This window comes from Rhamphochromis sp. 'chilingali', assembly GCF_963969265.1.
Source record: "Rhamphochromis sp. 'chilingali' genome assembly, chromosome: 8".
Classification (NCBI taxonomy): Eukaryota; Metazoa; Chordata; class Actinopteri; order Cichliformes; family Cichlidae; genus Rhamphochromis; species Rhamphochromis sp. 'chilingali'.
Window position 1 is genome coordinate 36347578 of NC_137935.1, and position 24435 is coordinate 36372012.

The 24435-nt window shown below is 41.3% G+C and overlaps 1 protein-coding gene and 1 long non-coding RNA gene across 2 annotated transcripts; one reads left to right on the plus strand and one right to left on the minus strand.

Annotated features, from left to right (window-relative positions):
- Positions 1–5058: 5058 nt before the first annotated feature.
- On the minus strand, positions 5059–24397 carry LOC308401602 (galactose-3-O-sulfotransferase 2-like; the record flags this gene model as incomplete). Its single annotated transcript, XM_080889872.1, has 4 exons — positions 24296–24397; positions 9753–9863; positions 7359–7980; positions 5059–5889 (listed from the first exon to the last, which is right to left on the minus strand). Exons 1-4 carry the CDS (start codon positions 24349–24351, stop codon positions 5059–5061), a joined length of 1620 nt encoding a protein of 539 aa, XP_080745998.1. The 5' UTR covers positions 24352–24397.
- LOC308401754 lies at positions 16868–20571 on the plus strand. Its single transcript, XR_013972601.1, has 3 exons — positions 16868–17032; positions 18454–18529; positions 20064–20571. It is a non-coding gene; the product is annotated as an uncharacterized lncRNA (long non-coding RNA).
- Positions 24398–24435: the final 38 nt, after the last annotated feature.

Here is a 24435-nt window from a genome sequence, read left to right on the forward strand (position 1 = left end):
TATTGAAATGTTATGCATACATAAGATAAAGAATTTATGTTCAATTTTTAAATAGAATGGGTATCCTGGGATTGATATTTAATTTTCACCCAGTATTGTTTTATTATAAGGATAACATGCTTACCACCTTCACTGACTATTGTGCTCTGTTCATAGTTATGGTCATCTTGTGTTTTATAATTTCATTAGTTTTATACACATTTATATAACCTCTGCCTTCGGTTCCCTCAAGTACTTTCAGGTCAGTTCAATTTTGAGGTACTCATACATTTAATTGAGAAATGGAGGAGAATATGTTCCTACATCTTTAGAACTGGTTTGGATCAAAGGTGCTGAGAAAAAATATTCCACGCACCTCTGCTTTCTTTAATTTTGTGTGAAACACATTCTAAATTCTATCCTCATGCTAAGATGTACATTCAGATTAAATATAAAATAAAACAAATGCAACCTGAGTAAACACAAAATATAAACTTTTGACTTTTAACCTCATCAAATATCTTAAAGAAATTAAATTTTGCACAATTATTTTTTTCGTTTTTTTTTTTTTGGTTTTTTTTTTAAACTGTGAACATATCTTGATGATATCTTATGGGTTTTTTTTGTTGTTGTTGTTTGTTTAGGTTTTTTTGTACAACTATTTTGGGGCCGCAATGTTAATGGTATAGGCAAAAATTGGTCTTTGTTATGAAAATAGTTCTCACATCCATAATGTGTCCTACAAATCCTTTAATATTTTACCAGGATGCCCTCGTGTGTGGAGGATTAGTCGTCTTCTACATTTGAAGTGTAGCTACAGTCTAGTCTCTGAGTCTGTATCTGGGCCATTCCAGTGCATTTTATAATGCTTCTCAGACAAATAAATTTTCTTACTCATCTCTTTTAGAATCCCAAGTCTGGTTCTGATGAAACCCTGTGTTTCTGAAAGTGGTCTGTGTAGGTGATTGAACATAGGTGGCAGTAATTGGTTATGAATGTGTCTACTTCTACAGCATCCAATCAATGCAAATACAAAAAAGCAATCAGTGTTTTTTAGTCATAACTGAAGGCTAAATACTGCTTCACATAGGGTCAATTGGTAGGTTTTACATTACATAATTGCTGCCGCACATACAAATGTCATTCCAGTTTACTTGTCTTACTCAGGTTTTCTTGCTAGAATTTTTTCAAGATGTAGCACAACAGAACCAAGCAACCAAAACAGAACCAAGAAGGGAGTCAAGACTATCATGCAACACTAGTTTGATTCATTCACTATAAAGGTAGGTCACATTTAGGGATGGGTATCGTTTAGGTTTTATCCGATACCGGTGCCAAATCGGTACTTTTGAAACGGTGCCGGTGCTTAAACGGTGCTCGAACCGGTGCTTAAAGAATGGAGAACACAAACTTTGTCCAAAAACCTCTCATGTTCAGCTGGGGTTTTTTTGTAAAAATATAACAATGTTAGCCTTTTCTGCAGCTATGTGGCATGGTATCACTCTTGGCTGGAAGCAGTGCTTAATCAATGGAAAAAACACAAACTTTGTCCAAAAACCTCTCATGTTTAACTGTTTTCCACTTTTTCTTTGGTCATTTTAGCCTTTTTGGCCAGGGTGAAGGGAGTATCTGCCATTAAACAAGAAGACAGCCGCATGTAGCTATGATGATGTTTGCTAGTTCACCTTACCTGCATTAATGTAATAACGTGGTTAGCCTACTCAACGTAAATTACACACTAACAACATTAAGCTACTCACGCAGAGAAGAACAGCTGCTGCATCATCATCATCCTCATCATTTCTGCTACACTGGCAGGGCTAGGGGCCAGGACTCTATTCTTCGGGGTTTTGGGGGATGTTGCTCCGGGTCCGATAACTGGCAACCCACCCGACGTGCACGGTGTGAGGTCTCACAGCAAGCTATCAAATACGGCGCATTTCTCGGCTTTTAAAAAAAACGCTATGCGTCGCCAGCTGTTTAATCGGATTCTTGGTGTTACCTCCTTTGACAGTATCACAGTATCAGCTTAAAGCACTTGTTGCTGCTGAGTTTGCATATTTTGCTGTGAAGTACAGCCAGACTTTTGACCGCTTCGCCTTGGGCATTTTTAATCTGTAGCTCTGCTCTAACAGAACGTACGTACCTGGCCCCGCCTACTATCCTCGGAAACGTAAAATGATTGGCTAGAAGTGTATCACAGCTCAGGAAAAAAAAGCACCGAAATAAAGCACCGAAATGTGCGCTGCTTTTCGGTCTGGTTACTACCGTTTATGTCAGAACACCGGTACCCATCCCTAGTCACATTAGTTGAATGCTTACTTTTCTACTCAACCTGAGGGCTTTATACAGCATTACGCATTCACCCATTCATACAAGCATCTTCTTTCTATGCTTTTTCTACTTTTTCTGTCTAACATCCACATGTATTCATGCTCTGATGGATGCATTCAAGAGCAATTTGGGGTTATTAAAATAAAAATGGAGTGGTGAACCTTCCAACAAGTTGCCAGCCTACCAAAATCGGTCCAAGTTTTCTCCATTTGTTGATAATGAATCTCACTGTTATTCCCTTTTAACCCTTTACAGACTGATGCCAATGCCTTTGTTTTTCATCTTTTCTAGAGCTTCTTTCTGGCATGATGTTTTGCTTCATGATACCATTTATCATACAAATAAGTACCTGGAGTTGAGGAATCATGACTTTATAGACCAAAATGTATTCTAAACTTTTGACTCATCACAATGCAATGAGACATTAAACTACATAATTTTCAACAAAAAACTGGAAGAACTGGGTGTTCTAAAACTTTTGACCGATAGTGTATATTTAATATACAGTCCCAATCAAAAGTTTAAGACCACTTGATAAATGGCAAAAAAAAAAAGAACCAAAAACCCCCAAACATATTTGGCATGGTTGGATCTTAACAAGGTTTCAAGTAGAGCTTCAACATGCAAAAAGAAGAAATGGGAGTGAGACAAAACATTTTTTGAGCATGCAATTTATTAAAAACAATACTTCAACTGAAACAGGCTGTTGTACAGCTGATGAAAAGTTTAGGACAACATGCCTTCAAAAGTCAAATCTGCAAAAATGTGGAGTCATGATAATTTTAAGTAAGGTGGTCACACTGTCACGATGTTCTGATCGCAAATGCAAAAAAAGCTTTCCCTTTTTTAAACATGGTCGGATTGTTAAACTCCATAAGCAGGGTCTCTTGCAGCGCACAATTCTCCACCATGAAAAAATACGGTGTCTCATTAACGGATGCCTGTATGAAAATGGGCTGAACCTGGAATCAAGCTTCCTCTTTAATAATTACCATAGATCATTTGCAGAGAATTTCTCTTAGTGCTTTCTTCCCCCTATACTCTATGTGTTTCTGTCTAACATTTACAAGAATTTACAAGTAGTCTTGAGCAGACCAGACAGGGATTAAACCACCAACCTTCCGCTGAGTAGGTGCCCTCTTCTACCACTGGAGATACAGCCACCCCCAGAATGTGAATGCTACTGATTACTACCGAATGTGTGCTGGTATCTAGGCTGCCTTGATATCCCAGGTTCTGTACAAGGCGATGGTTAATGAAACTGTACTTATAAGAACAGCATTATTAAATGAACGGATTATTCTTATACCTCTGAGCCAGGGTAAAGGCCTGTGGTAGACTAGCAGTTAAGCATGCAGGAAAACATCCAGGTGAGGGATTACCAATCTTCCTTATTGCACTTGCATATACGCTTTCATCTTTGGGATATGTTTGACAGATTAAAGACCAAAAAGTCATTTTTAACAGCTTAAACACAGGCAGACAATCACTCTTGGCACCACACCAGAACCCTCAAATGATTATACTGGAGGTACTGTAACTCAGACAGCATTGGTAGTTTCCATAAAAAGGTCCTTGATTGATTTACTTTAGAAAGAGGACACTGTGCTACCTGTCAAAGATCCTTTATTTTTTGTTAAGAGAAGAGGATTCACTCTGGGTCTCCCATGGCAAATTGGTCCTGGGTGAGGGAAAAGACAACGAGCAATTCAGGAGACCCCTGTGGGTGAAAAATCTAGGAAACAGTTCACCCTCCCCGGGATAGGGTTACCGGGGCTCACTCTGGAGCCAGGCTTGGGGAAGGTGCCTGTGCCTATGTGCCAAATGACTGTTTAGAGTACCTTACCTTCATGGAGTTCCCAGGTGGGGTGCTTCAACACTAATGTGGGCAATGACAGTGAGACCTGCAGGGGTGTGATTGGAAGCAACAGCTAAATTGGATCTCTGTTAACACCATGTTCAAAACACACACACACACACACACACACACACACACACACACAGATTAATACATTTCATATATGTATATTTTATTCTTTATATAATTTGATATTTTAATGCCATGTGCTTTTCTTTTTTTTATGTTGTGACACATTGATCCTGGAAGAACATTACTTTATTTCAAGGTGTATTACTGTGGCTCAAATGACACTAAAAAGCAACTTGACTTGAACTAGCATGTTCAAGTCAAGTTCAAGTTCCGTTGCTATCTTCACCAATTAAAACAACACAGGATATCAAAAACAGTCCAAAATTCAACTCACTGCCATGTACTTCAAAGATATGTTTTAAATGAGCAAACAAGCAAGAAAACAAACAATTCGTCAAAAACATTTTACTCTTGACTGTGTCTTCTAACATCCAGGAGCTAACAATATTGGGCTTGGTTAGCCTCTTATATTCATAAGAATGAATAATCACCAAAGTGATATGATATTCCGGCTTTCATATTTTCAACTTAACCACTGGTGTGGCTACTAAAAAAAGAGAAAAGAAAAGAAAAAAAAAATCAAAAAATTTTTTTAATACCCAACACATACTTCTCAAGCATATCACATATCCTGTGATTATTAGTCACAGGTATTACTCGTGGTATTCTTGTTTTATTGTTAGCTTGTGTTTTTGTTAACAGAGAACTTGTGGAGGCCCATTGGTTTTTGAGACCTGACTTTACTTCTTAAGGTCAGGCTGCTCAGGTCTTCCCATTTCTGATGCTTTGCCATCATAGCAATTTTCTTTAGGTGATTATTTAACAGTCTTAGTTGCCTGTTTATGCTTAGCAGCTTCCTTTGGGAACTGCTTGGTGTACAGACGATGTGTGTACTGCAGTTCTGGTAAGATAAATCTCTGACATTTTGTTTTGGTTTGTATATCTAAGTTTGGGTTTAGGTTATAGCCCTGAATGACAGCTGTTCCATACTGAAAAGGCTTCAGCCTAGCATCCTTTACCAGTGATGGGTCAACCGCACATCTATCTTTCAGGCAAGTGTTTGCAAGCTTGACTTGTAGCTTTCTCAGCTGAGCTACTTCCCTCTCCATCTTCTGTCGTCCAACAAGACTATCAACTTTGTGCCAGAAGGTTGTGTTGAAGTGCAGGTAAATCCTCCAGTCTAAAGCATTCCACTTCTTGATTTTTTCTGCAGTGTTCGGTGAAAGTGAATGCCGAGTTTGTTCACTGCGACTATTGAGCCGAAAGGAAACCATATCTTCCAAGGACCAGCAGAGGGAGTACTTGAGCAAGACCATGGACTCATCAAAGTATTCAGAAATTAGTATAAGATTAAAGTCCTGTTCTATGGTTTTAATAGCCACAGTGGTTCTCTCCTCAAAGTCTCCAGCACCAGCTGCAATATTATTCTTAAAGCCAAAGTCAAAAGCCAGAATATTGTGAGCGTAGTGGTTGTTGGCTACCGATGCATTATAGTTTCTCCAGCTGTTGTCTAAGAAGTCCTCCAGGCTAAATGTCTTACGGAAGGCTGGGATGCTCTTATAATAACTAAAGATGGATTCCATCATAGCCACAGGATGTCTCAAGATGGAAAAGTAAAAGGTATCCTGAGGCATCACTTTTGCCACCTGGGAAATACATAGTAAATTGTACAGTCAGACACCTGTTGTTCTGAAGACCAGTAGTGTTATCACTATATTATCCATGTGCTATATATGTTTATTCTTGTCAACCTTAGCAAGTCATAAAAATAGATTAAAAAAAAACAAATTCAGATGAATTTCAAAATATGTCACATTATTTCAATAACAAAATGCAGTGTGTGAAAAAATAATACGTCTTTACTGCTTTCTTTTGAATTTAGAGGGTAAGTTTCAGCCAGGTGCTGCTAATCAAAAGCACTGATTAAATGATCATTAACAAGTGTCAGAACTTCTATAAAAGGAGACATTTTGGTCTCGAGCCTTCAGGTGCATTTTCACGCAATGCCAAAAAGGAAAGAAATTCTGAGTGATATTTGAACTGTTCCTGGCCATTAATCTAGGAAGGGTTAAAAGGCAGTGTTATGAGATGACTTTTAGAGAGAGGCAAGACGTGAAAGACTCCCACCCCTTAAAACTAAAAGTAAATGAATTAAATAAATAAATATTTATTAGTCTTCAATAAGATAAACTAGACCAGATACCATTCTGGAATCCTTCCTGCCTGTAAAATTATTTTTTTAAATGTGTAAAATTGTGACTGGTGAAGGATTTTTATTAGAACCAATTTGCAAAAGCAATGGGAGAAACACCTCTCTTATGAAAAGAGAGGTTTTTCATAAGATACTACAAGACACCTCTCTACACATGTAACTGTATAATAATGATAAAAGTATTTATTCTGCAGAAAAATGTTCCCCATCACTGCTATATGGATTAGTGTTACTGCTGCAGATGTTTAATGCATAATAGTCTATAAAATCACGGGTTTGTAGTACCTGTCCTATAAGGACCACAACAAAATTTAATCATCTCAGAAACACTAGCCTAGATCATAGATTCATAGATTCAGTCTAAAAAGTAACTTTTAAAAAAAAATCACTTCTCTCTGGTCAGTCTGTAACAAATGCAAGTATCACTGTGTTAGATTAATGTCTAAACGTTGCAAAAACTAAGAAGACACATACATGCATGTAGCACAGTAACATGGTAACCTGGTACCATCATATCATAAGATGTCATGATATGATGCTAAATAATGCTTTGTGTTCTCCTACACATTGTGCACACCTGCTGAGCTCTGGTAAATGGTTTGCAGTATGAGTTACCATGCCAATATACCCTTGTGATAATTTTCTTTTCAAACCCAGGGTTAACCTTTAAGGTACCTGTATAAGAATGAATCCTGCTTTGTAGTTTAGATAATTTGTACATTAGATAATATTTCATTAGGTCTTGATATGTGAAACTTTGTAACAGGGTGTACTGCAGCTTTTATTTTGGGCCAATTAACACATTTTGGTACTTAGTCAGGCTGACTGGAATACCAAACCATATCAAATTGATATAATTGCTGTGGTTGCCATGGAACTACATACATTTCTGATGAAACTCACCTCAGATTTTTTAAATCTCATGTGGTTACACATGATGTGGAACTCTTTCACACTTCTGCTGCTAACTCCTTCGACAAAATGTGGAACAAAGAAAAATGGATAAAATAACTGGCTCTGTTTGTTTAGAGGGAGAGCGAAGGTCAAGTTTCTGCTTTCGCCATAGCGATACAGGATGTTTAAGATAGTGCTGCTTGCTGTCTTGTGTGTCTTGAGGAAAACGATGTGAGACTTTGGATGGCAGGTTGCTTGAGTGTGAGTATTGTTCTGAGTCTTCAAAAAACTGGAAGGAGTGGGAGAGCGGGTGAGTCTTTTTTCTGTCCCTAGATTTATGTCTTTCCGGGTACTATGGGAAACCAGAGAAGATGGAAGGTCAACGTTTGGTTTGTTTCGGTCTTTTGGTAGAAGCAGCTTGCCCAGTGTAACTTTTCTCCCCTCCTGTTGAGAGCTTGCAAGCCTGCCGATTAAAGAATATGAAGGCTTTTCATGTTGCTCATGTTGATGATTACCATTTGCAGTTTGTTCCATTTGTTGTAATCTTGTGTCTTCAGGTCTTATGTGAGGAAACTCTTTTTCTTTCTTGATAGAGAACTTCATCTGCTGGAGTTGTACTAGCTTGCCATTCCTGGAAAACGTCATAAACACAATAAAATACCTCACTTTCAAATCTTATATTATTGATTCTAGGTCAGGAACTTTTGACATCACATTTTAATGCACTGGAGGTCCTTTACTGTGGCATTTTAAGGAACATTTCAATTTTGTTTAAACAAAAGTGAGGATGTGACTTTCTATATGCCGAAAACTTCCTGTGAAAGGTAAAGGACCACATGGTCCCAGAAATCAGGCAGCATATCAGCTTCTTAGACCCTTATGTAAAATCAAGCCTTAGAAACCTTGGCGTCATATTCGACAGCTCGATGTCACTCGAGCAGCATTCTAAGCAGCTGGTCCGAAACTGTTTTTATCATTTACGGAATACTTCTAAACTCAGACTAATGGTATCAAAGCTTGAACTTGAGATGATTATTCATGCTTTTATTTCTTCTCGTTTAGATTACTGTAACGGTCTGTTTACTTGTTTTAACAAATCAGCCTTAAATCGTCTTCAGACTGTGCAGAATGCTGCAGCACGACTCTTAACAGGCACCAAGACAAGATCTCATATCACTCCAGTTTTGGCCTCCCTTTACTGGTTGCCTGCAAATTTTAGGTTTCATTTTAAAATTTTAGTTCTAACCTTTTGGGCCCTACATGGTCAAGCTCCTCAATATTTATCTGACCTGCTGAAACCAAATTCATCTTCTCGGGCTTTAAGGTCATTAGATCAGAGACTGCTGGTGGTACAGCACACTCGTTTTAAAACTCGTGGTGATTGGGCCTTTCAGTGTGAACCTAAGGCTATGTTCACACTAGCCCGGATAGATTTGAAAACGGCATCTTTGTCTGAAAACGCTCCGCGTCCACACTATCGTTTTCAGTCATTTTCACAGAGTTGTGCATCCACATTGAAACGGCAGAAAACGCTTACGTTCCAGCACTGCGCATGTGTGAAATGGAAGACGATTCGACCGGCCTCATTTCTGCTCGCTGTTTATTGACTTTCCGGCTCTTTGAAACATTGCGGGAAAATGTCGAGGAAAAGCACCAAGTTTTTTAAATGGACTAACAATGAGGTGGGGTTGTTGCTGTGAGTAACACAAAAGTACAAAGTTGCAAAAGTGAGTGAGAATTAAAGAATTTGAAGAAAAGCTATCTGAAGCATGTACAAACTGATATTAATCTTTAATAAGCCTGTCAAAATTGAGAAACAATCACATGACTAAAATGTGTCATCGTTTTCAAAAAGTCTCCGTTTTTGCTGTCCACACTGCAACACGAAAGCACCGTTTTCAAATGTATGCATTTTCGAGAGCGTTTTCAAAATGCGAAAACGCCGTCCCAGTTTGGATCGGAGGCCAAAACGGAGAGAAAATTTGTGTTTGTGTTTGTGTTTTCAAACGATTGGTTTCCCCAATCTTAGAAAACAGTACATTTGCATGACTGAAACCAGTCCACTGAGGGAACAATGTGCTGGGAGGTCAGTTCCTTCATTATGATGAAGCTGAAACCTGCAGTCAGCTGAGACTGAAGAAGTCACTTGGATGAGTGACGAAACGTTTCTCCCACTGAAAACGCTACGTCCAGATGAACAGAATCAACCTTTGGAGATTTACTTACCTGGATGATTGAGCATGCATCAAGACGATACCATATTATATATTTTAAAGTTTATAATCGTCACATGAGTTATTTTTCACCAATGCTAGATTCAGTAAGAAATGTCCAAAAAAAAAAAATTAACGATAACAAAGTCCACTTGGTTTGAGAAAATTGGTGTTGAGAATAGGACTTTACCTGGCCTGATGGGTGACAAAGGTCTGAATGGCAATACAGACTCCCAGCAAAATGAACAGTATCCACAGAGAGTGATGCCTGCTGTGCAGCAATCTCTTCCTCTTCACAAACCTACAAAAACATATACACACACAGACACACACAAACACACTTTTAAATGGATAAAGTGACTGTTGCCACGTTGTATTGAGACTGGGTTATGAGAAAAAACTAAGTGACAGAAATTTTTTGCTGAAATGTGAAAAGCAAAAAAATTCTACTGAAAGGGGTAAAGACGGAGAAATTTTTGCTGAAAAGTGGTGGAAAAAAAAACGTTGTCCTGAGCAGGATTCGAACGTGGCCCTCCTGGTCTCAAGGCAGATACTCATCTCACTGAGCTAAACTTATTCTCACAAAGAAGAGGTGGAGAGACTGACAATTCTACTGAAATGAGCAGACGCTGCTGAGAATTGTGCTGATAAGAGGTGAAAAGGCAGAAAATTCTGCAGAAATAGGTGAATCAGCAGAATTTCCGCTGAAAAGAGACGAATCTTACTAAAGTATTGATATTTTAATGTGAGAATCGATTCTAGAACATAAATGACTGGTATCAGAGGAATCGATATTTCAGTATCGATCCGCACATCACTATCAATCAAGTCAAACTTCTGTTATTGCGAAGCTAGCCGCTCACAATGGCGAAGAGAAAAGTTGAATCTGAAAGCAGAGCCTTTCAGCGCCATGCAGTGGGTGACTGAATATATGTTTACAGACATTGCTGGTAATCCCGTGTGTCTTATTGGTGGAGCTAATGTGGCTGTAATTAAGGAATTTCATTTAAGACGGCACTTCGAGACAAAAAGTCAGGATAAGCTGAAAAACCTAAGTGCAGAGCAGAAACTAAAGAAAGTAGAAGAGCTAGAGAAGAATGTGACATTTCAGCAGACCTTTTTCACCAGAGCAAAATCACAAAGGGAAGCTGTTGTGAAAGCAAGTTTTATTGTAGCAGAGGAGAAAGCCAAATCAGCCCGGTACCACTCTGAAGAGCTGCATGATGAAGGTGTGCGACATCTTGTGTCCAGACAAAACGCAGATTTTGGCAAATGTGAGCCTGAGCAGAAATACGATTGCTGATCGGGTTTGTGAGATGGCCACTGATTTAAGAACACAGTTGTGTGAAAGAAGCAAAAACTGTCATGGTCCAGAGTCTGAGGATTTTTCTTTATGGCAACAGTAAACTTGTGCTTCATACCTGTTGTGTCCACACATACTATTGCATTTGTTCTGTAGATGCATTTACCAGAAGCGCTAGAGGGCGCTAGTGAGTATGTTGTTCTGGTTGTGGTTTTGAAGAAGAAAAAAAGAAAAATAAAGAAAGGAGTCAACTCCGGTAATCCTCTGTTCCTACCTGCGTGTGTGTGTAATGCTTGCTGAACTAACACCACACAACAAGTGGCGACGAGAGTAGTGGTGATTAAGTTATGGCTCTGCTCTCTTTGCAACCCCCGGCTGTGTTCCTGGATTGCCCGGGCGAACCGAAAATTCCATTTGCTGCGTGGAAAAAGTTGTTCGATAACTACTTGCTGGCGATCGGGGGTAATGACTTTGCTACGGAGAGGAAGAGGGCCCTGCTCATTCACTGCTTGGGAACGGAGGGACAACGAATCTACAGCGCCTTACCACTCGCTACGGATGATTACGAGGGATCCGTAAAGGCTTTGGAAACGTACTTTCATCCTAAAGTCAATGTTGTCGCCGAGAGATACCGTTTCAGGCAACGAGCCCAAGCTGTCGGTGAGTCTACAGATCACTACGTTGCAGCACTGCGTGAGCTCGTGAAACAATGTAAGTTCGGGGCTATGGAGAATGAAATGTTGCGGGATCAACTTGTAGAGAAGACAAATAATGCTCGTATACGTGAAAGACTGCTAATGGAGGAGGATTTGACGCTCGATCGAGCTTTGGAAATTGCTAGGCGTACAGAGGCTGCAATAGCTGATGCAAAGGCCATTGCTGTCGGTGAAACAAAGCCTGTTGCCGCTGTTCAAGTACAAAAGAAGATGCGCAAGCCAAAATACAAAGCAGCTAAAAAAACGGATACAGCTCCGACGTGCTACGGTTGTGGTTCAGCTGATCACAAAGCCAATGATAAATCCTGCCCCGCAAAAGACTGCAAATGTAATACGTGTGGGAAAATCGGACATTTTTCGAGAGTGTGTAAATCTTCTCATAAGCTTGTTAATGAAGTGACTGTTCCTGAAATGTGTGTTTTAACTGTTGACAATTGTGTCAGTGGTGATCCGGCTAAATTGATGTGCACTGTTGCTGTCACTGTACCAAATACTGCACAGGCATGCACTGTTAAGCTACTAGTAGACACAGGGTCTGGTGTTTCCATACTGCCTGAACATGTTTACAGCACAAATTTTGGCTCAGTTAAGTTAAGTAATCCAGCTGTTCAGCTTATTACATATTCAAAAGAGAAACTGGATGTATTAGGGTGTCTTAGAGCTGACATTACTTACAATGGCAAGAGTGCCTCCACAGATCTCTACATTGTGAGAACAGGAACACCCATACTGGGAATGGACTTGGTGACTGCCCTCCAGCTACACATAAAAGGGGGACAATTAGTTCTTAACAGTCCCAAGGTGTGTGCTGCACTCCAGCAAACCTCGGCTCTGCCCACTCAATGTAAACAGGAATGTGAGTCTCCAGTTGCATTCGGATGTGCAAAGGACTTTGTACATAAAGTGAAGGTGCGACCTGAAGTGAAGCCAATACAGCAGAAACTTCGACGCTTACCCCTGTCAGTCCGTGATGCTGTTTCCGCAGAACTTAAGAACCTTGAGGAACATGGCATCATAGAGAAAATTGATGCATCTGAATGGGTCTCCCCGATTGTAGTCACTAGAAGGAAGACTGGTGGCATACGCATGTGCGTTGATTTGAGAGAACCTAACAAAGCGGTGGTCGCTGACAGTCATCCCTTGCCACTGATAGAGGACATACTGTCTGAGCTGCATGGGGCTGTCATGTTCTCCACCCTGGATCTAAAATCCGCCTACCATCAGCTGAAACTACATGAAGAGAGTAGAGGGCTCACTGCTTTCATTACACATGAAGGACTGTACCAGTACTGCAGAGTTCCCTATGGGTTGAGTTCAGCACCTGCAGCCTTCCAAAAGATGATGACACAAATCCTACGCGGCCAGAAAGGGGTGCAATGCTACCTTGATGATGTCATCATATACGGAACGTCAGAAGCTGAACATGAGGCCAACTTGCGTGCTGTGTTACTCAGAATCAACAATGCAGGACTGAAACTCAATGTTGACAAATGTCAACTCCGTCAAACTACTCTGAGCTTTTTGGGTCAAAAGATCGGTCCAGAAGGTCTGCTGCCAGATGACTCTCATGTCACTGCCATCCTGCATGCTCCGCCCCCTACTGATCCTGCAACCCTGCGCTCATTTCTTGGCTTGAGTGCATGGTACAGCAAGTTTGTGCCAAATTACGCGACTGTTGTTGAACCTATGAGAGCTCTTCTGCGTAAGGACTGTTCATTCCACTGGAACGAAGCAGCTCAAGCAGCGTTTGATCAAGTCAAGCGGTTAATCGTGCACAGCCCTGCCCTGGTGATGTTCGACCCCAGTAAGCCAACCATAGTCTCAACAGATGCCTCAGACTACGGTGTAGGTGCTGTTTTGACTCAACTTGAAGGTAATGATGCAGAACATACTGTTGCATTTGCATCTCGCAGCTTGTCTGATGCAGAGAGGAAATACTCAATCGTTGAGAAGGAAGCTCTAGCTTGCGTCTGGGCTGCTGAAAAATGGCGCACATGGCTCTGGGGCAGAAAATTCCTCCTACGAACAGATCACCAAGCACTTACAACACTGCTGACTACTAAGGGCAATAACAGAGCTGGTCTACGCATAGCCAGATGGTCAGCTCGCCTGTTGGAGTTTGATTATGAAGTGGAATATAGAACTGGGTCACTGAACCATGTTGCTGATTGTCTTTCTAGGCTTCCACTTTCCGAGACAGACATGGCATGTGCAGAGGATGTGGAGTCAGTTGCAGCCATCCTCACTGATCTGAGTGCTGTGTCTGAGGATGACTTCCAGTCAGGGTGCAAAGACTGTCCAGTGTTCACAAAGCTCCGTGTGCAGATACAGAAAGGCTGGCCTGCTAGGAAGACGTCACTGGATCCTGACTTACAGCCGTACTTCCCAATCCGCCATGAACTCGCGGTCTTGAACGAGTGCATCATCAGAGGTACACATCGATTGCTAGTGCCTGAGTCGTTGCAGAAAAAACTCACTGATATAGCTCATGAAACTCACCAAGGCATCGTCCGTACCAAACAACGCCTGAGGGAAATGTACTGGTGGCCCAAAATGGATTGTCATATAGAGACACTGATAAAGAACTGTGCAACGTGCAGACAGAATGACAAGTCCGCTGTCACCCATGATGCTCCACTCCAACCCATTCCTTTACCAGCTGCTGCTTGGGAAAAGGTGTCTGTGGACATCATAGGCCCTTTTGAAATAGCCCCTTCTGACTGTAGATTTGCTATCACATTGGTAGACTACTTTAGCAAGTGGCCTGAAGTAGCTTTTGCTCCCCGAGCTGATGCAGCTACTATCATTCAATTCCTTTCTGTAGTTTTCTCTCGTGAAGGGAATCCAAAGACACTGATAAGTGACAATGGCTCTCAATTTCTCTCTGCTGAGTTCACTGACTTCCTGAAAAGCAGGGGAATCCAACACCTGAGATCCTCAGTGTATTACCCAAGAGCTAATGGGGAAGTTGAGAGATTCAATAGATGCATTAAAGACTGCCTACAGACTGCCTCGATTCAAGGACAACCCTGGAAATCGTTCCTGAGAACTTACCTGATGGACTACAGAGCAACCCCTCATTCAACAACTGGAGTTTCCCCTTCAGAACTGCTCCATGGACGACGAATGAGAACAAAGTTACAGGTAATGGATATGCCTGTTCCTCAGACAGAGAGGCATACCATGTGCGAAAGAGTTAAGAATAAGCAAATGAAAATGAAAGAATACACTGATGCTCGCAGACACGCCAAACCATCCAACTTTCAGCCTGGTGACAAGGTACGGGTTAGGAAGCCGTGGAAGGTAAAGAAAGGCGAGTTAAAGTTTTCCAAACCAAGGACTGTCATGACAAGGAAAGGACCAAACACTTATTTGCTGGATGATGGACGGACCTGGAACGCCTCACACTTATCGGCTCTGTCAGAGCTGAACGCAGGTACTGATTCTGACACAACAATGGACTGTCATAAACCAGGAACTGATCTAGCATCTAACTCTGAGTCTGATAGTAGGCTTAGGCCCACCAGGATGAGGAACCCACCTTGCTGGACCCAAGACTTTGTCATGGGAAAGTGAATGTTACTGAGTAATGTGAAATATGTTAAAAGTGTATTAGGTGACATACATCAGAATGATGAAGTCAGGTTCACATAAGAAATCCTTGTTCAAAGGGGGAGATGTTGTGTCCACACATACTATTGCATTTGTTCTGTAGATGCATTTACCAGAAGCGCTAGAGGGCGCTAGTGAGTATGTTGTTCTGGTTGTGGTTTTGAAGAAGAAAAAAAGAAAAATAAAGAAAGGAGTCAACTCCGGTAATCCTCTGTTCCTACCTGCGTGTGTGTGTGTAATGCTTGCTGAACTAACACCACACAACAATACCTTATTGTGTTTCTTTATATTATTCTTTGTTCTCTGTTATTCTGTTTTGTCTTTTGTTTAGGTTTGCTATGTGTTTGTCACGGACCCGGCTCTGGGGACTCGGGGTCCGTGGGCAGTGGGGACTGTGACTGTTATTGTTATTATTATTATTATTATTATTATTATTTGGTGTGTTGTCTGCACTGCCCCTATGCACATCTGTATGTAGGCAGGTATGTGTGTGTTTTGCCTTTCTGCTGTGGCCAAGTTACAGGCACCTTCAGCCCTGGGGGCGTGGTCTAACTTGAGGGCTGGCCACACCCGAAGTCCTGGCCGCACACCTGCTCCTCATCTGGGCTCGTCGGGGGAGCTATTTAGATGAGCGATGAGCTTCCACCGACGCGGGATTATTGCGTTTGACTACACGTCAGTCTTCAAACAAGTCAAGTGTGAGTGTATGCCTGCTGGGATAAGTGTTAACGGCTGCCTCTATTGTTTTCCCCTCAGGAGGAGTGTGGGACGAGAAGGAGCAGTAAGCACGGGGAGTGCAGGGACACTGGGGCAGAGAGCACTACACGGGGACTTTTGGGAAGAAGACACTACACGGGAGTCTGGGAAACTGGGGATTTATTGTTGTTTACTTCACCACCTTGTAAATAAACACTGTTGCACTGAAGAGTCCGGCGTTTGGGTCCTATTTCCCCATCTCCCCACGGTCTGCCAGCCAGACCGTGACAGTGTTAGTGTTTTTGTTTCATGCCTGCCTGTGTTCTCTCTGTCTGTCCATGGTGTTATTGTGTCTGCTCATGAGTCTGCCTGTCAAGTTCAGTGTCCTGTCTGGTTCTCTGTGTCTGTTAGTTTCCTGTTTTATTCTGAAAGTTCATGTCTCATGTCAGTGTGTTCACTTTTACCTCTCCCCTGTCTCGTTAGCCTAATTGCTCCCAGCTGTGTCTCCCTCCTGTGGCCCATTCCCTGATTACTCCCCGTGTATTTAAGCCTGTGCTCTCTGTTGCGTTGTCTGTTTAACTCCATGTCCGTTTGCATAATTCTGTGTAACCCGGTGTTCAGGCTGCGTCTCTCCGCCAGGTTTCTTTGTGCATTTTGTTCCTCCTCCCGTGCGTGTTTGGTTTAATTTGAGTTCTTTAGTTTTCCCCAGTTTAGGTTTGTTTTCTCCCCGCTCTGCTCCTCCTGTTTTTGTCACCTTATCACCTCTGTAATTAAACATTCACTCGCACCCCAGCCAGTGCCTGCATTTTGGATCCTTTTCTCAATTCACCACACGACTGCTGCGCAGCCGTGACAAAAACTTTATTGCATACTCTCTTGCTGTGGATGAAAGTGCAGACATGATGGACATTGTACAACTGGCCATCTTCATCCGTGGAGAGGAAATATTGAACATTAAATCGATGCACGGGACAACGACAGGAAAAGACATTTTTTAAAACGTACGTCAAAGGGTAACCGACATGAAACTGCCCTGGGACAAACTTGTTGGACTTACAACAGATGGAGCGCTGGTGTTGTGTGGTGAAAAAAGCGGACTAGTCAGCAGGATGCGAGTAAATATGCAGGAGGAAAACTGTACCGGTGAGTTAACAGCATATCACTGCATCATACACCAGGAAACGCTGTGTGGTGAAGTCCTAAAAATGGAGCATGTAATGATCACCGCAATGCAAACCGTAAATTTTATCTGAGCTTATGTGGGAAATATATTCAGAGTTTGCCGACATTCCATATCATACAGAGTTCCGTTGGCTGAGTTGGGGAAAAGTTCTCAATAGTTTTTGAGCTCAGCAAGGAAATCTGTCTGTTCGTGGACATGGCATGTATGATGCGGTGAAGGCATTTCAAGTGAAGCTGTCACAAATGCACCAGTGCAACCTGCCTCACTTTCCCTGTTGCCAAGTAATGTTGAACCAAGTCAGCGGACTTTGCTGAAGTGCACCTGTGCAGATTCAGATGGAGCTGCAGTGTAATGATACACTCAAGGGAAAGTACGACGCTGAATGGCCCGCACAGTTTATTAGTTCCATTCCTGAAGCAATGCCCAGCTCTGTCTACATGCGGCTCCAACCTTTCATTAACCTTTCTGGGGTTTTTGGAAGCTTATTTATATTTCTAACTTGCATAATTTTGACAGGATATATTTTTATGAAGAGCAAAATATTTAAAGTTAAAGTTTTTTTTTTTAAAGTTTATTTAAACTGGAATAATATTCCTGTCTGTTTTTATTTATGTTTAAAAAAACATTGTTTTAGTGTGTTCAATAAATGTTTATCTTGTTTGGCCCACGACCTAAAGTGTGCCTTGAGTTTTGGCCCCCTATGCAATTCTGTTTGACACCCCTGACCTACAGTAACATCAACTATACCTACCAACTATATAAGTTACTAATCTTAAGTTCATTGTTGTTATAGCAGCTAAAAAAAGAGAAAGAAATCTTCTCTACGCCTCATTTACATGGAGCTTAAAATGTTTTTTTGTATACTGGATATCCCCATGACATTCAAAGCACTGATGTAGTTAAACCGTACAGCAACTTTTTCCTGACTATCTTTATTGTGTGTACACACACACACACACACGGCACCACTCTGACTCTAGAATCTAATTCTAGTAAAATTTTACAGTTGAGCTAAGATCCTAATATTTTTAATCTGGATGTTAATTACAAAAACAAAGACGCTCATATCAAAACACATACATTATATTACATAATTTTTTTTTACCATTCTCCCAGAAGCACATTTGTGAAGTCAGACACTGATCTTTGATGAGAAGGCCTGACTTGCAGTACCTGCACTAATTCATCCCAAAGGTGTTGGTTTTTTTTAATGGTAGAATGAGAGGCAGAGCCTTTAACTTTCAGGTCTGTCTTCCTGTGGAACCATTTTGCTTTCTACTTTTAAGATCAGGTGTTTTTTCGTCACTTGCCTTTTTACTCATTATATGTTTATATTCCATTCTAATCATTAGCTGTTATAATTTTTTTCTCTCTTCCACAGGGTGTTCATTGTCCTCTCTTAGTAGCCAGTGCCCCAGGATGAGAGACTGGTGATTGGAGTAGACTTCCATGGGCATGTAAGTAAAGTAAACAGATGCTAGTGTTTTACAAAAAGGGGCGGAACTTGTTGTGCTGAACGTGTACTTTAAGAAGAGGGGGATGAAATAGTTTTTGTTCTGGGCCTGGTTCTGCTGGAGTTTTCTACTTGTTAAAAGGGAGTATTTTCCCTTTTTTCCCCCTTCCCACTGATTGTTTGGATTTTCTGTTTTCCCCGCATTATTGTAAGGTCTTTGTCTTACAATATAAAGCATGTTGTGATTTGGTGCTATATAAATAAAACTGAACAGAACTGAATAGGGTAACATATGTATGTGGAGGAAGGTACTCAACCACCCTAGTGTTCATTTCTTGTAGTACAATCCCCTCCGTTCTGACTACCTCCCTCTCTTTTTTACCATTCAACTACATGTCTTCAGTCCAAATATCATTGCTTCTAGTGGTTTAGATCAGTGAATCAATGTCTCATTCACTCTTGGCATACAGCTTCATGTCATCCTTATAGAGTAGGTGGCTGACGATTGCTGCATTTCGTACTTGGTATCTGCAGGGGGTTCAGGCCTATGCAGAACAGCAGTGGGGACAAGACTTGTGCTATTGGCTTGACGTTGGCCTCTAGTGTTGTTCGCCACGTCTCCATCGAATTTCTGATAAGGCCATTAGGGTCCTGTTTATCTTGTGTTGTTCTCTGCATTCCAGGATCCATGGGTTGAGGCACTGAGTCATAGGCTTGCAGTCAATCCAAGCGGTGTACAAGTTGGTGAGCTTGGTTTTACAGTCTTGGGTGACTGCTCTGTCTGACAGGAGCTGGTGTTTTGCCCCTGTGGTGTTTCTGCCTATTCCTATCTGTGTCCCACTCATATATAAAGCCATATGCCAACACTATTTATTTTTTTCCGATACTTACATTTTACATTTGAGTACTGTTCATATGTATATAGTGGCACAGAATTGTGCACATCACCCCCCTTTCTTTCCCACACTGCACTGAGTAGGAGATGCTCTATCTCATTGTACACATGTGTAAAGGCATTCTCTACTCTACTCTCTACTACTACTCTCTACTAACCGGGAGGTTGTTGGTTCGATCTGCTCCAATCTGCATGTCAAATATCCTTGAGCAAGATACTAACCCCAGGTTGCTCACCGATGCATTCATCGATGTGAATGTGAATGGGTATGAATGTTAGTTAGGTAGCACTTAAAACCTAGAGAAGTGTTTGTGTGAATGGGTGTGATTGGGTGAATGAACAAGTTGTATAAAGCGCTTTGAGTGCTCAGAGTAGAAAAGCGCTATATAAGAACCAGTCTATTTACCATGTGATGGTTACTGGATCCTGTTCAGGGAGTTTGCTTTATCCAAGGTCTGCTCTTAGATCCACTAGCAACTGAGCATTGTTTTTATGAGTTGTCCTTCTCCCATATACTCCCAGTATTGCTCTGTCTCCGTCTTGTGGGGCTGTTTTCATATTGTTCACCTCCCACTAGGGGTACACCTTGGATTATTCAGTGGAGTACAGCTGGTTTATTCTCCTGCCTTCTGTCTCTCTACAGAAAAACAAACAGAAAGCTCACAGGCTGTCCCAGCCAAGAGCAGCAGGATCCAGGGCATGTAGGGCCAAAGAGGGGCCACCAGGCTCAACCTCACCTCCTTGGTGTGGACTTAACAGAGGATCAACTGGAGGAGAGAGAATTGAGGGAAGGCATAGAGGAGACACTGGGGGCAGGGGTGCACAAGGGCAAAAGGTCGACCTCTGCCCTTCCAAATTTGCACCAGATCTGGTTGGCCACCTGAAATGGAGTCTCCACCCTCCTGGACTTGGTCGCTTACTTGACAGTGTCTGCCACCATTTTCAATGGCCCTAGCACATGAACTACTCTGAGCAAGCAGAGCAGGCGTTAGCCAGAGAGAAGCCAGAGAGCCAGAGAAAAACTCTTGCTCACTGGGCTAACAGCATCAGCGACAGTAAGAACCAACTGGTTGCATCGGTTGACAAGACCTGTATTCCAGAAGGATACAGCCAGCTGCAGTGACACTAGGTGACTAGGCGAGTGTTCAACTCGCAAGACCCCAAGAAACAGACCAGGTGCCCACAGCATCAGCTACAGCAAGGTTCCACTGGATTCATGAACCTGTGAGACCACAGATAATATACCAGGAGCAATCACAGCCACATATTAGAGTCACTACAAAGGACCTTTCCTTTCTTTTTTTCTCTTTTTAGGGCAACAGCAATTATGGGAACCAACCAACAGGCTTCACAACACAAAGGCAATGGACACACACTGTACCATGCAAAGCACACATGCACACTACATCTGACAGCAAGTGGAGATCAAAGAATCATAGTTTTCATATCTGCACAGATGTTTTATAGGACAAGCCAGAGTGTCTTAAAGAAGTATCCACATGTCCTGATAAAGGGGGTTCCTTCTCCATACATATGGAATATGTAAAGAGTGGAGAGACAGTCTCGATGTATAGTGAGCAAGAGTGTAAGGTTTACTGCCAAGATTCTCCACCCAGAATGTGGAGAAATTGAATAGCATCTCAGTTTGTGCAAATTTTCCCTGCTGTCGTCCTTGTATACAGTTTCTGATATTCTGTGCTGTTCTGTATGGGGATTCTGTACTCACTCAGAGATTAGAGTGTACACTGAATTATTATCACCATGGATTCAAACTATAAATACATAAATATATTAATTCAAGCCAACAGCACCTCCTTTCAGTGTAACAGCCTGGTGACCAGTGATGGGGTTTCCCTGGTGAGGAGGAAACTGGTGACAGCAGTCCATCTTTGGAGGGCCACGACATGGATGGAAGGACCCCTCGGGTGTCTTCCTGGAGGGGTCCTTCATCGCTGACTGAGGCGAGAGGCTACGTCTGGTCACCCTCATCACTGGAGCCTCAGACCGAGGTGGGGCAGCTGTCAAGCCCGATAGCAGCATTGGAGAAATCGGAGTGTGGAGCTGCAGCTGCAGCAGAGAGGATGAGGAAGCAGAGCTGACAGATGCCAAATTTAACCCCTAGTCTCGGTGAAACTGGCAAAATCCAGCAACCAGCATAAACCGAAGTCCATTACTCTAAATATGGGGAAACAGCAGGAAAGAAAATAAGATTACAATATGAAGGACCAGATTGTGACGATCGTCAGATTTGTTATTTTGAATGTGCTTTTTGTAATGAAAATCTATTTGTGTTTTTCCATTTATATGGACTTCACACCCCACTGGCAGTCAACCAGTAAGATCATGTTGATTTTGCGCGTTAGGAGTGTTCAGCTAAGTAATCCGTTTCTTATGTGGTCTAGGAGGAAGAGTTTCGAGTTACCGGGAAAAGTAGCAGCGTGGCAAATCTAGTAAATAAATATTTTAATACAGCTGAATTTGATTGTTATTTTATTTGGATGATTTGTTATTTGGTTGTTGAATTTGTCTGTTATTTTAAAGGTCTAACCCTTTAAAAATAAATCGCAATCTTCTGTGCTGCTATATCTCCATGGCTATCTGTCAGCTATGGCTATCTCTTTCTGCTACTAACATCGCAGAACTATTGCAATGCTCTGGAGTAAATAGAAAACCCATATTCTCAGTTTAAAGGCTCTAGAGTGAAAGAAAATATTTTTCTAGCTTCTAAAACAGCAGTGCTTGCTTTGAATGCTAGTGGGTGATTAATCACCATAAAACACAATTCAAAACCTGAGAAAAAAAGTGGGAAAAGTTCATTATTAACATCAAATATTGAAATCTACAAAGTCACAATGTCTGTTTTTCACAGCAATATATATTTCATCAAAACAAGGGCAAACCTCACAGAATGTTATGTTCAATGTTATTTATTTGACTTCATAACTGTATGTAACTACAATGAAAAAGATTTAGTTTTTGACAAATGTTTTTTATGAAGTTAAATGTTTATATAAGCGGCTCTCACAGACAATCATGAACTTTTAACCTCTCTGTGTAAGGAACAGAATTGCATAGCAGTGGCCCCTGCTATGCAATTCTGCCTTTTTGAAGAATTCTGCGCATTTCTCTGTTAGCAGTCAGCTGAAGCGCAGTCAAATCCATTGCCAATACAAGTGTAGATCAATATGTCCTGTTGGGACCAACATGATCAGCTACCCCTGCAGATAGGATTGTACTTCATGCAAAAGGTAAGTAAGTCAGTAAGGTTCCTTGGCAACTGTTACCCAACTGACATCAGATTGTTAAATTCACAACGAATATCATAATAAATACACAATTCTGATGTATGACTGTATGACAATAAAGGAAGCAAGGCCCCAGCAGGAGTTCAAACCAATAGCCCTCTTGCTGTAAGATACTGCATCACCAATGACCAGACAGTAGGTGATGATTTTGTATTCTTTATTAGGTACATAATAAGGCACAGAGCAGGTTAGGTGTGCAGCTTAATTTGCATGGTGACAAATGCAGGTGAGAAGTGAGAGAACCTTTGTAAAACAAAAAGACCAGGTCCAACCTGAAAAGATCTCAATAAGCACCTAATCCTGCTTCATATTACAGGCTCTGAAACGCTGGAAAGAAAACTCTCTGGGTCAGAATGTTGCCTTCTCTCACCTTGCACTGGGCTGAAAGGTAGTACCACATTCAGACAACCTGGATTACTGTTACACTTCTCAAGTACAATCAGCAGACTGCAATCTGATGCTTAGGCTAGTCCCTTAGATAGGATAGAGTTTCAGTTACAAGCTGTGTAATTTTAGCCAGCACATTCTAATGTGACCTTTAGAAATGGACAGTGTCCATTTTGTGGCGGATTCCTATGGTTTTATTGTGCATTTGAATTTTGTATTTTGAAATTTATCAAGAAGAAAGTAAACCTTGGAGCTGCACCACACTTGAAACAGACCACTTACTGAAGATCTTTTTTTCACAGGAAATGACATTACACTCTAACTATGTTTTATAAAATGGGATTAGAGGATAGTTACAAAATCTACAGGTTGGGTAAGAAAACAAAGTGCATCTAAAAAAAAACGCCAAACAGGACTGTGAACTCTAACCACATCTGAAATTGATTTGACCCAAACATGAAAACAGCTCTCTATCAGCAGCACACCAAATTTTAAACACCTTTCAAAAACACCCAGAAGAAGCATTTTTACTTCGCTATTCATATCTCCTTCATATCTCATCTGCAATGACTGCAGTCATAATGTGGCTGTAGTCAGTCTACTGAAGCCCACTTGATGTGAGTTTAAGTCAAACCCAGTTCCATTCAGAATACAAAGCAGAAATCATAAATTTCAAACTGGAGCTTCCTAAAATCTAAGTATATGTTTGCTAAAGTCACATTAAGCCATGTTCACACACTTCTACAGATAAAACCCATGCTGTAAAATGGCAATAACCACAAAAACAATGTATTTTTTTTCCAATGGTTTTTCAAATGTAAAAGTCTGACCAACTGAAAAATGTATCTCTAGTTAGATTTCTGTCAAAGAGGAATTATGTGAAGTCCTGAGACATAGCACACCATGTTTGCAGCTACGTGTGAAAACAGTTGGGATTAACAAACACACTTATAACTCATGTTAAAAGTGTGTAACAATCAAAACAACAGAAGCACCCTCCGGAACATACAACCAAAATCATATGTAACTGATTTTAGACTAGGCTTCTATTATTCGAATTATTCCGTGGTCACTGTAAAGCATTCACATCCATGATGCCAGGCTCCAGGAGGGCAGAAGTGCATATTGCCTGCTAACTCACTGGCAGGAGTGGACGAGTTAGTGAGACTACGAGTGGACTTACCTGGTCATGGAGCTCAGATGCTGCTCTCTAGTCCAACTTCTTGGTGGGAACAGCATCTTCCTGAAACTGAAACACACACAGCTCAGCTCACACACACCTCTGCTGTCTGTCTCACTCTCTCTCTACTGTCTGTCTCTATT